This window comes from Poecilia mexicana, unplaced genomic scaffold (genome assembly GCF_051168715.1).
Source record: "Poecilia mexicana isolate PSO_F unplaced genomic scaffold, ASM5116871v1 scaffold_8, whole genome shotgun sequence".
NCBI lineage: Eukaryota > Metazoa > Chordata > Actinopteri > Cyprinodontiformes > Poeciliidae > Poecilia > Poecilia mexicana.
The window spans coordinates 18,814,330-18,826,977 of NW_028263377.1; the positions used below are offsets into that span (position 1 = coordinate 18,814,330).

The following is a 12,648-nucleotide window of genomic DNA, read 5'->3' on the forward strand; positions in this document are numbered from 1 at the left end:
GACAAAAATTAATGGGAAAACTAAAAGAATTTCAAGAGAAAATTGAAATAACTGTAAGCAAAAACAGGATTAAAAATCCAATATGCAATAAATGGATTTCAGCATACCAAAGGCTTGAGGGATTTCTTGCAGTATGTCGTATAAATATTGTGAGAAAATCATGCAGATGCTTATGCATCAGTGACTAAAATTAAGAGCCACAAATGTTTTAATGCAAAATATTGTCCACTACTGCCTCCACATGAGGAAACAGAAGTGCTGACTAAATAAAATAATTCTCTGAATAGTCCAGAAGAGAGTTTTTTATATATGTTATTATTCAGAAAACATATATGAACATTAAAATATATTTTTGTGGACTTGTGAACTGCTTTGGATTTGATTTTGGAAAGATATCCAAGTTCGGCTGGTATTTAGTTTCACATTAACATATGAAATCTTCGGCTTGCTGCAAAACTCTCTTTTTAATTTAAGGAATAATAGTGCTTTTTTAAAAAATACATTTATTTATACATGTTTTATAGGTGCAATTGTATGAGCAAGCGTTGCACTAAGTGCAGAGCAACATTATTACTGGATTAAATATTACTGGATTAAATATTAATTAAAGCTGTGACGTTAATGCTATTGCCATTTTAAGTACAAGCTGTCACCAAAATACTTTAAAAATAAATAAGATGTGTGCATGTGTAAGGTAATTCACCTGGAGAAAGTCTGTATCTATCTTAGAGATACAAACAAGTTGAAATATCAAAATGAAATAAAATCACTTTATTAATAGGCATGACTTCACATCAATGTTTTTTATGGCTCATTTCAGATATGTACATGACACTTAGGCTTGGAAATGTCGGCAAAAGGCTTGAAGTCTCCAGTTACTGGATGCTGGGGCATCCTAAATTCCTGTAATAAATCTATATATGAGGTCTTAACCGTAAAAGTTATCTGTTGCCAATTATTGCCCTACATGGAGATGAAAACAGATGGCATTTTGCCCAGGATCTTGCTCAAAATAAGTTCGACCCTAGGGAAAATGAATGTTCTCCAGCTGCTTTATTTAATCAAGACTGGCACCTGCTGAAGAAGCATCATTAACGGGTTGTATTAAAACTTAGGTCCCCATCTAAAAACTATTTTTGAGCTTCGCTGTCCAACCTCAAAAACATTTCACATATTAATGGAGAAAATGGAAATGCTTCCTCTACAAGTAATTGATCAAACAAATAAAGTATTTTTTTCAGGTGGATGAAACATTCAAAGACCATCTGGTGATTGTGTCTTCATATCATTTGAGTGACCCACTATTGAAACTAAATTATACTACTCATGACTCCATATGGATTTTTTGAGGTTAAAACGTTGGTTATTGTCTTGTTTAAAACTAGTAGTAATTGTGATAATAAAGTTTGATGAATTAGTTTTGTAAATACAATCCCCCGATAAAGTCAGTTTTGAAACAGTCAGTGATGATCTGAGAACTATATAATATATACTATATAATAAATCAAATAGATGGTGGGGCAAATTCAAACTGTAGGCAGAAAAGCTCTGGCCAAGACTACAACCTAGGTCAGTACTAAACACTATTCCACTATGCTCCTCCACTCCTCCAAAGCTTTGTGTGATGGTATCTAAGATTAATCAGACTGCTTATTATTGTTGATTACTGTTTTGCCTCAAGAAGTCAGCTCCTCTGCCCCCATTAGGACATTTTGGATTTCGTTTAGGTAAAAAAACAATACATTTACATAGATTTGTGATGTGGATTTCTTTTGCTGCTTGCATTACATGGACATGTCTTCCTGTCACCATACACTCCCTTCAGAGGCATACAAAAGCAGTGCGGCATTTATGAAAGCCCACCAAGGCGAGAAGGTGAAAGTTCATTGAAAGCATGCATGGAGATTTTATTCTGTTCCAAGATTCCAGGTCAAGCCTTGGGTTTTTTCCATGGGGCATAGTCTTGGGCTTGGCAACGCCATGTTTGTTTCTTGCGACATCTCAAATAGGACATTGCTTGGATGCAGGGAAGGACTGAGCAGTTTGTGTGCACTAAGCAGAATTTGATTCGCCCTATGTATTCATGGGAAGGAAGATAAACACCATTTTGTTTTCCTGTTCTTTATTTTAAGTGAATGCCATTTGAAATCCTCCGTAATTGTTTTATGAAGTCTATTTTAGTCATCTACTGGAGCATTCAAATGTAGCTCATAAACTGACAATCAAAAAACAGCTGTTAAATGTTATAGATGGGTAGCATGCAAACAGGCACTTCCATGTCAGATAATACTATATGGCAGGATTCATGTTATTATTTAGGGAATCTACATTGAAAATCTAAAGAACAAATAAAGAAAATTATTTATATGGCACTGTGTGCAACACTGCCACTGCTGTTTAATCTACAAAAGCCTAAATTGCTGAGTGCTGCATTTTGATTTAAACAAGACATTCAAAAATAAAGTGACAAGATTATGAAAGCCAATGATAATTCTCATCTTTATTGTTATAAGAAAGATACCCAAACAACCGGTTCATATTTTATGAACTCCGTTGAAAGGTCTTCAGTAAATGATGACTCTTACTCTGCAGAATCCGACTGACAAAGGAGAGCACAGAAGACAGTTAGTTATTATCAAAGTTCAAAATTAAGATTTCATTTACTGATTGACACAATATCATCAAGGAATACCAATGTCAAAAAATAACCTTACCTTTCCAGCATCACGGCTCTTGGCTCTGAGCTTGTTGACCTGAGACTCAGCGATGTCAGCACGCTCCTGAGCTTCCTCCATCTCATGCTGGACCTTCCTGAGCCTGGACATGTGGGTGTTGGCTTGTTCCTCCTGGGAGGAAAAATGGTTAAATTGTTTTATTAAAGTTGATAAGACACTGTCATATTTACCTACTGTTTATGAACATTGTAATTTATTTAGTTACTTTTTTATTAAAATACAAGATATTTAAGATAAAATATCTAACTTACAGCTTCCTCAGCCTGTCTCTTGTAAGACTTGACCTTGAGCTGGAGCTTATCAACCAGGTCCTGAAGTCTGACCAAATTCTTCTTGTCCTCCTCGGTCTAGAAATATCACATAAATACATGTTAAGTGCTAACAACAAGGTAGAAAGTTACTGTATTTTTACTAAAACCTAAAAATTACCTGGTAGGTCAGCTCCTTAACTCTTCTTTCATATTTGCGGACTCCTTTAACAGCTTCGGCTCCACGTCTCTGCTCCCCTTCAACCTCAGACTCGAGTTCACGAACCTTGTATGTGATGATAAAGTATTATCTTTCGAAAAGCACGTGCCTTTAGACTGGAATTTGTAGAAGTTGTATGAGAAATGTATTTTTGTTCATTTTTCAATTAAATCATTTGAATGACAATGGAATTCATACCCTCTGTTCCAGTTTCTGGAGCTGTTTCTTGCCACCCTTCATGGCGAGGTTCTCAGCCTCATCCAGGCGGTGCTGCAAGTCCTTGACTGTAATCTCCAGGTTCTTCTTCATCCTCTCCAGGTGAGCACTGGTGTCCTGCTCCTTCTTCAGCTCTTCAGCCATCATGGCAGCCTGAAATTATGTTGTTTTTCAAGTTTTGGTTAAAGGTTAAACAAAAGGTTTAAATTGTGTGGTTTCCGAGATTTAAGCTGACATCAGTGATAGCCTTTTTGGCCTTCTCCTCAGCGTTTCTGGCCTCCTGAACAGCATCCTCCACCTCACCCTGAACCTGGACCAGGTCAGCTTCCAGCTTCTTCTTGGTGTTCAGAAGGCTGGTGTTCTGAAAATTAATGAGAATTAAAAAAATGTTGATGTGTTGGTTTAGTGACTTGGAAAGCCCTGGTTTCTTGTGAATAACTAAAACTCAACCTGAGAGTGCAGAAGTCCAACACGCTCACTGGCATCAACCAACTCCTGCTCGGCCACTTTACGTGATCTCTCTGTTTGCTCCAGAGCGGCTCTCAGCTCCTCAATCTCAGCCATCATCAGACCGTTCCTGCGCTCCACCATGGCCACCTGCTCCTTCATGTCCTCCTGTCCTCTGAGGGCATCATCAAGGTGCAGTTGGGCATCCTAACAGCAATATAAATTTGGTGTCAGAAATATGAAAGGTCTTTTATACATATTTTTTTTGTATCAAACTCACCTTGAGTTGTCCCTGGACATTCCTCAGTTGTTTCTGGGCCTCGGCAGCCTGTCTGTTGGCGTGGCTCAGTTGGATCTCCATCTCGTTCAGGTCTCCCTCCATCTTCTTCTTGATTCTCAGGGCATCATTCCTGCTCCTGATCTCAGCATCCAGAGTGCTCTGCATGGAGTCAATCACTCTCTGGCTATTTCTCTTGATCTGCTCCATTTCTTCATCCTTCTCTGCCAGCTTCCTGTCAATCTCGCTCTTGACCTGGTTGAGCTCCAGCTGGACGCGGAGAATCTTGGCCTCTTCATGTTCCAGGGTGCCCTTGAGAGGTTTAAGCATATAGCAAGGTGACAAGGTACAAAACTAAAGTGTCCTGAATATGCATTTTGTATGTATAATGTGGTTTAAATTATTAACTAGTGAGAATGGTTTTACCTCAGCCTCTTCCAGTGCAGCTTGAATTTCAGACTTCTCAGAATCCAGAGTCTTTTTAGTTTTCTCCAACTCATGAATGGTCTTACCAGTCTCACCGATCTGTTCGGTCAAATCTGAGATCTCCTCTGCAATGAAAGAATAAATAAAATGCTGTTTAATCAGAAACCTACCGAAAAAAGAAATTATTGTTGTTCTTTCTGAGTTTGATAAGGAATGTTACAGTCGCAAAACTACATGACTTGTATAATGAATTTTTTAATAATGACATACGCTGCAGGTTCTTGTTCTCTCTCTTCATGGTCTCCAGTTGGTCCAGAGCCTCTTCATAGGAGTTCTTCATCTTGAACAGCTCAGTGCTCAGGGAGCGAGCCTCCTTTTGGGCTCCTTCCAGCTCAGCCTGGCTCTCCTCATACTTCTGCTTCCACTCAGCAAGAACCTACATTTATATGGATAGAGGAATTGATTTAAGTACAATCTTAAGTACAATGTCTTGCCTTGGGTAAAGATAATTTTAGGTTCAAGAACAGTACCTTGTCAAAGTTCCTCTGCTTCTTGTCAAGGTTGGCAGCCAGAGAATTAGCTCTCTCCACATCAATCATGAGGTCCTCCACCTCACCCTGGAGCCTCTGCTTGGTCTTCTCCAAAGAGGCACACTTGGAGTTCACAGCCTCAATGGATTCCTCAGCCTCCTGCAAGCGCTGGGCAAGCTTTTTCCTGGATTAAAAAGGTGTGTTGTATCGTAAGAACACATGATAAAAATGACACATAATTAAACTGAGACATTCATTATGACTCACTTGGCCTCCTCCAGCTCCTCAGTGCGCTGGATGGCATCAGTCTCATATTTGGACCTCCACTGAGCCACCTCACTGTTGGCCTTAGACATGCCTCTCTGCAGCTCAGCTTTGGCCTCCTGCTCCTCCTCAAACTGCTCTCTGAGCAGATCACAGTCATGGCGGGCTGACTGAACAGCATGGGCCAGGGCATTCTTGGCCTGGGTAACACAAGTTGAGTGTGGAATGATTTGTCTATTGACCTCATCATGCATGGCAAAAGAAAATATAGACAGACTTTTCTACCTTCACTTCCTCCTCAATGTGTCTCTTGAGCTCCTCAATCTGCTGAGTGAAAGCCTGCTTGCCTCTTGTCAGCTGAGAAACAAGAGCCTCTTTCTCCTCAAGTTGACGACCAAACTCACCTGTAAAAGTAAAAAATATATTATTTCTGAGATTTCCTTAATCAGTGTAAAACACAGGTTTAAGGTCAGGTGAATTACCATTCTCCGTCTGGAGTCTTGCTTTTTGTCCATTAATGTCATTCAGCTGGCGGACATTCTCATCATTTTTAGCTTTGAGTTCACTGAGTTGGTCCTCAAGAGTTCTGCACATTTTCTCCAAATTGCCCTGAAACCATCACAGATGTATGAAAAAGGTGCTTCTGAGCCGTAATACATATTGCTGATCATTGTCAAACATGTACTATCCACTCACCTTGGCTTTGGCAACAGCCTCCATGTTGCTGGACAGGTCATCAATCTCCATCTTGTACTCACTCTTCTCCTTCTCCAGCTTCTGCTTGACGCGCTGCAGGTTGTCGATCTGCTCTCCCAGCTCAGCAACGCTGTCGGCCTGCTTCTTGCGGAGAGCTGCTGCGGTGGATTCATGCTGCAAGGTGGACTCTTCAAGGTCACGGCGCAGCTTCTGGAACTCAGCCTCACGCTTCTTGTTCATCTCAATCTGAGCAGCTGTGGCTCCACCAGCCTCCTCAAGCCTCTCGCTGATCTCCTCAAGCTCCCTGGACAGGTCAGCTCTCTGCTTCTCTACCTTAGCACGGGCAGATCTCTCAGCCTCAATCTCCTCTTCCAGCTCCTCAATGCGAGCCTAGAAATCAAATGCATTGAAGTAATCACTCAAGATCATTCTGCGAATCACTGAAAAAAATTCAGCCAGGGGCAATTAAGGTTAAACAGTATTACCTGAAGTTCCTTGATCTTCTTCTGAAGCTGAGCTCCAAGGGACTGTTCATCCTCAATCTTGCTGAGAAGCTGGCTGATTTCAAAGTCCTTCCTGGATTTCAAAAAACAGTGTTGAGCTCAATTATCTGATATGACACTAACACATGTTGAAAAATAAAGATAGTCTGCACTCACTTCTTGATCTTTTCATCAGACTGCTGCTTGTCATTCTCCAGATCCATAATGGATTCCTGGGCCAGTTTCAGATCTCCTTCAAGCTTTCTCTTTGCTCTCTCAAGGTCCATACGGAGCTTCTTCTCTTGCTCCAATGAGCCCTCAAGCTATTGTATAATAGGTACATTCAAACACAGTAATCAGTACAAAGACTGCATAATTATGCTAATGCCTAATGAGGAAGACAAATAAACCGTTTTCTTACATCGTCCACTTGCTGTTCCAGCTTTGTCTTGGCCTTGGTCAGAGTGTTGACTTTGTCTTCCTCTGCCTGGAGATCATCCAGTGTTTGCTGATGGGCCTCTTGGAGGGCTTTCTTCTCCTTGGTGAGCTTGGCAATAGCCTCATCCTGAGTTGCCATCTCCTCTGTCAGATTTTTCACCTACGGTGAAACAGTTATACATTAAATATTTAAGAGATATAAATTCAAATAATGCCCTCATATGGTATATATGTCTGTCCAGTGTGTGTGAATGTCAGTGCGTTTCTAAGTGATTTGAACCTTGTTTTCAGTGGCATGTTTCTCCTTCTCCACTTTAGCCAAGGTGAGCTCTAAGTCATCAATGTCCTTCTTCAGCTCAGAGCATTCATCCTCCAGCTTCCTTTTCTTGGCAGTCAGCTCAGCGTTGATTTCCTCTTCATCCTCCAGTCTCTCACTTGTCTCCTTGAGTTTGGCCTCAAGCTGGATCTTGCTCTTAATCAGCCCTTCACACCTTTCCTCAGCATCTGAGAGATTCTCAACTTCCTGTGATTGAGGGGGAAGAAACATGCGTTAATGTTTTTTTTACATACATACCTATTTAATAAGGATGATTCAAAAACATGTACGTTTTACACAGACCTGGTGTTCACCAAATACATATCACCAATGTTATGTTAGTTTATGAACATAGGAACTACATGGTTAATCACTCTAGTATGAATATAAATAAATGACATTTAAGAAATCTGCCTACTCACAGCAGCTACTTGAAGCTGCAAGTCATTCTTCTCCTGGAGCATAGAGACCATTTTCTCCTCCAGTTCCTTCTTCTTGGCCAAAGCAGTAGCCAGGTCTGTCTTCATCTTTTCATAGTTCTCCTTCATATTCTGCAACTCCTTCTCAGTCTCTGCACTCTTCAGCAGAGGCTTGATCTTGAAGTACAGGGTCATCCATGGCCAGTTCTTGACATTCATGAATGAACGGATGTTGTATTGGATGGAATAGATAGCCTCTCTGGTTGAAAAATCAGTTAATCATAACAAAATATCAGTTTTTCTAAAGAAGGATCTTGTTTTAATAGGCAACTGCAACTTTTTAGCAGTCAAAATAATGCCCGCACCTCCTCTCCATCATCTTCACAAACTCCTTCCTCATGACATATCCTCGGCAGAGAGCCTGAGTCATGGTAACCAGCTCAGCCAGTTTTTCATCTCTCATCTCCTCAAGAGTACCCAGAAGACCAGCTTTGAAGAACACCTATAATATCAAAACCTTTGCAAGTTAAAACACATGGATACAAAGGAATCGTTCCCAGCAAATGTCATTAATGTATTTTTCCAACATACCTTAGTGTGTCCAAACTTGTACTGAGTGTGGTCCACATCAATGGAGCCCAGCAGCTTCTCTGAAGCCTTCTTGTTGTCAATAAACTGTCCCTCAGGGATAACACTGGCATTCAGTACTTTATATCTATGAGAGAAAATGTGGATTTTGCTTTCTTCCATCTTCACATCTGAAAACATTTCTTCACATTTAGAAAGACAACAGCATCTACCTCTGCTTGAAGTCACCGTAGAGGATTCTGCTAGGGAAGCCCTTTCTGCAGATCCTGATGCCCTCCAGCACACCGTTACACCTCAGCTGGTGGATGACCAAGAAGTTCTCCATAAGACCTGAGGGTTGGTAATATATTTAGTGAAAATTAATTCAACTGTGTCTCCAAATAATATTGTGTAAAATTTCTTAATGTCAAATTTCTACGACTGAGCTTCTTACCTGGGGTCTTTGACTCATTGGGAATCAGGCAACGCACAAAGTGAGGATGAGTGCTCCTCAAGTTGGTCATCAGCTTGCCCAAGTTCTCCTGTAGATCAGCATATTAAAATTATTCAATGGATGATTTTAAACCATTACCCTTCATAGTTCTCAAAAAATTGTCCATACCCTGAAAAGAGCAGACACAGTCTGGAAGGAACCACCCTTCTTCTTGCCGCCCTTCTTGCCACCACCTGACTCTGTTTGAAAAAAAACAAAACAAATAGCAGTACAGCACATGTTTCGTCTGATCAATAAAAATGTTAAATGTCTGTCTGTCTGTCTGTCTGTCTGTCTGTCTGACTGATTAGTTCATAGTAATCATACCCTCTGTTGAAGCATGAGCTACGTAGAGAAGACAAAGCAGTTTGTTTGAGGACTTCTGGTAGAGCTGAACCACTGAATCGTTCAGTGGGTCTTTGTTCTTGTCCAGCCAGCCATTGATGTTGTAGTCCACTGTACCAGCATAGTGAACCAGGGAGAAGTGAGCCTCAGCTTTGCCCTTTCCAGGCTTGGGTTTCTCATAGGCTTTACTCTTGCCAAGATGCTGATCATTCAGCTTGTTCTTGAAAGTTGTATCAGAGGCTTTGGGGAACATGCACTCCTCTTCAAGGATGGAGAAGATGCCCATTGGCTGTGAACAATTACCATTTTAAATTTAACTTTAGTTAAAATTTTATTCAAACGCATGTAAATATTTTCAGATGAACTTGCAGAATAAATTGAACAAATGTTTTATGACAGTTATTCAACAGGATATGATCAAATCTCAGTTCAAGTTGTTTTGCAGGTTTCTGTCAATCTTTTTTGAAAGTTGAATGAAAATCCAGTAAGTATTCAAACAATACTAGTATTTAAACAAGAACAATTTTATAACAACTACTCACCTTCTCAATAAGCTCAATGCAGGCAGCCAAGTCCATACCGAAGTCAATGAACTCCCACTCAATGCCTTCCTTCTTGTACTCCTCTTGCTCCAGGACAAACATGTGGTGGTTGAAGAACTGTTGCAGTTTTTCATTGGTGAAGTTGATGCAGAGCTGCTCTAGGCTGTTGAACTGTAATTATTGAGAGTTTTTTTTTTAATTAATTGGAAATCAACACTGTTTCATAAGACATTTTTGAGTTTTTCTTCACTCACATCAAAGATCTCAAAGCCAGCAATGTCCAAGACTCCAATGAAGAAGGCTCTCGCCTGCTTTGTGTCCAGCATCTCATTGATACGGATGACCATCCACAAGAACATTTTCTCATAGACAGACTTGCACAGAGCACTGACAGCGTTGTTCACCTAGAAGAATAAATTAAGTTTATGTAATAAACTGCCTTGCATAGTCCCAACAGTTAAGAAATGTTTTTGGTTAACCAAAAACAACTATTACAGAATTTACCTGTGGGACGGTTTGACCTTTGGTGACCATCTCATTTCCGACTTTGACTCTTGGGTAGCACAGAGCCTTCAGCATATCAGCTGAGTTCAGACCCAGGAGGTAGGCGATTTTATCAGCCACTTTTAGAAAAAAAGACCATTATTTAAATGAGGAAAGCTTGACAGCACAATGAAGCATTTCTAAAAATGTTATAATTTTTACCCTCCGTGCCATCTGGTTCAGCCTGCTCCTCACGCTGTTTCTGCTTGAACTTCATGTTGCCATGATGCATCACAGCACCAGTGAGCTTGTAGATGTTGATCTTCTCATCAGCAGTGAAGCCCAAGATATCAATTGCAGTCTACAATAGATACCAAGTTTGTAGTTAAACTTTCAAACATCCCATGAAACGTAAGATTTGTGTTACCTAAACATGCAAACCTACATCTGTTGCAATGAACTCCTCCACATCATTTATACTCTTGACAGTCACCTCACCCTGACTGATCATAGGATAGTCATAGGGATTGGTAGTGATCAATAGAGCCTCTGCAAAGAATTGGAAGAAATAGCTATAACATGCATAGTGCATTTTTTCATTGAATTATTGTGAGCAAGTGATCTAATATTATACCTAGCAGCTCAGGCTTGTGACCTGTCATCAGTTGATAGAAGATGTGGTAACTTCTCTCAGCAGACAGCTGGAAGGTGACACGGGACTTCTCCAGCAGATCTAAATTTGAAAGATTAGTGTGGGAAAATAATATACTGCAGATATGTTTCACCACCCAAGAAGAGTGCATGTCTTTAAATGTTTTCCATACAACATTATACTGCATTGAAATCAAGATCCATTTTCAAGTCAAATAATAATTTGTGAAAACAACTTACATGTTTCAATGTCTGCTGAGGCCAGCTTGCCACTGGTTCCGAAATGGATTCTGATGAATTTACCCTTAACATGTAATAATCTGGCTATTAGGATTCTTAATATGCAACTCCAAAAATCATGATATTCTTTCTTCCCCTCCCCTAATACTCACAAAACGAGAGGAGTTGTCGTTCCTCACAGTTTTGGCATTACCATAGGCCTCCAGCAGAGGGTTTGCTGCAATGATTTGATCTTCCAGTGAACCCTGCAAAAAATATATTTTTAACATTTGATTTTACATTTCACATATACCTGTTATATGTGAAATGTAAGAGGCATATCTCACATGCCTCTTAAATATGTGAATTATTTAAGAGGTAATTCTCTGACCTTTGTACACAAAAAACATTGTATACCTGCATTTTTCCAGCCACTGGTTCTGCCTTCTTAGATCCAGTCATTGCAATTGTTGCAAAGTACTGGATGACACGCTTGGTGTTTACAGTTTTTCCAGCACCGGATTCTCCACTAGAGGAGAGGAATAAGTGATCATTCAGATTATTCAGCCTCATTGTTACACTTCTGTAAATATGTCTAAACATTTTTTTTTTTTTGTTACTTACGTGATGAGGATGGACTGGTTCTCACGATCTGAAAGAAACATTTGTAAATATATATGGTTTGCAGTAAATATGCATCACCATCTCTCACTGTTCAAAATCTTACCTGTGAGCATGAACTGATAGGCATTGTCAGAGACAGAGAAGATGTGAGGGGGTGCCTCAATCCTCTTCTTGCCTCTGTATGCCCCAACAACAACAGCATCGTACACTGGGAGCCACTTGTAGGGGTTCACAACGACACAAAACAAGCCAGAGTAAGTCTGAAAAGACAGATATATTCTTATTTATTATCCTGGCCTGCTTTTGAGTTGGTATTTATTTTTAGATTTTTATGGTAATGTTTTCATCCTAAATCCTCACGTAGATCATCCAAGATGCAAACCGATCTTTGAGGTTATACAACACACAAGGCTCGTTGAGGTGGGTCATCATGGCCATGTCCTCAATTTTGTCGAACTTTGGAGGATTCCTGGGATGAATATCATCCTCTTTGACTGTTACAGTCTAAAAAAAACATGGACTGTCACACGTGTTTAAAATATAAAATTCGAGAGGAATTAGAACAAGACAAAATTAAAAAATTGAACAAAGCTTAACCCACCTTCCCTCCTTCTATCTCAACAGTGGCTTTGCCACCTTCTTTCTTCACAAGTTTACCCTTGAGATACATCTCATCAGGATCCACCACAAAGTAAGCTGTTTTAGCATCAAATGGAGCGGCCTGAGCTTCAATCCTCTCCCTTTCTGGCTTGCGGAGATATATGGCCGCAGGGCCATAGGCCTCCATCTCTGCATCCGTGCTCATTTTGGCAACTTTTCAGTCCTGTAAGAATAACAACTTTTGAATTGGTTTAATCTTATTTGTTTTCATAAAATTTGTATGATATTCTGGAACACACACACATTTCTAGAAAATCAAAATCTATTATACTTTTATTATTGTACATATAAATCCTACCTTCCTCCTAGCTGAGTTGATGTTTAATGATGCCTAAAGATGCTACTAAAAG

General features: G+C 40.0%; 1 protein-coding gene across 1 annotated transcript; it reads right to left on the reverse strand.

The window, feature by feature from the left end:
* Nucleotides 1–2,480: 2,480 nt before the first annotated feature.
* LOC106915618 (myosin heavy chain, fast skeletal muscle-like) lies at nt 2,481–12,648 on the reverse strand. Its single transcript, XM_088007615.1, has 40 exons — nt 12,597–12,648; nt 12,240–12,461; nt 11,999–12,142; nt 11,742–11,898; nt 11,639–11,666; nt 11,423–11,543; nt 11,188–11,280; nt 11,036–11,099; nt 10,779–10,877; nt 10,590–10,693; nt 10,367–10,505; nt 10,166–10,284; nt 9,916–10,065; nt 9,662–9,832; nt 9,102–9,408; nt 8,904–8,974; nt 8,736–8,823; nt 8,515–8,632; nt 8,306–8,429; nt 8,080–8,216; nt 7,718–7,973; nt 7,260–7,502; nt 6,963–7,139; nt 6,719–6,864; nt 6,545–6,635; nt 6,060–6,449; nt 5,846–5,972; nt 5,649–5,767; nt 5,367–5,563; nt 5,100–5,283; nt 4,840–5,005; nt 4,570–4,694; nt 4,147–4,455; nt 3,870–4,073; nt 3,655–3,780; nt 3,402–3,572; nt 3,165–3,269; nt 2,987–3,082; nt 2,715–2,846; nt 2,481–2,599 (listed from the first exon to the last, which is right to left on the reverse strand). The coding sequence occupies exons 2-40, from the start codon at nt 12,441–12,443 to the stop codon at nt 2,582–2,584; spliced, it is 5,820 nt and encodes a 1,939-aa protein (XP_087863741.1). The 5' UTR covers nt 12,444–12,461; nt 12,597–12,648; the 3' UTR covers nt 2,481–2,581.

What these genes read in the sequence shown, in the direction of transcription:
- LOC106915618 (XM_088007615.1), bottom strand. Translation starts at nt 12,443, where the DNA reads ATGAGCACGGATGCAGAGATGGAGGCCTATGGCCCTGCGGCCATATAT. An exon ending in ACGACAACTCCTCTCGTTTT is followed by an intron (nt 11,100 to 11,187) that starts GTGAGTATTAGG and finishes TTACATGTTAAG; the next exon opens with GGTAAATTCATCAGAATCCA. An exon ending in CAATGAGTCAAAGACCCCAG is followed by an intron (nt 8,633 to 8,735) that starts GTAAGAAGCTCA and finishes ACCAACCCTCAG; the next exon opens with GTCTTATGGAGAACTTCTTG.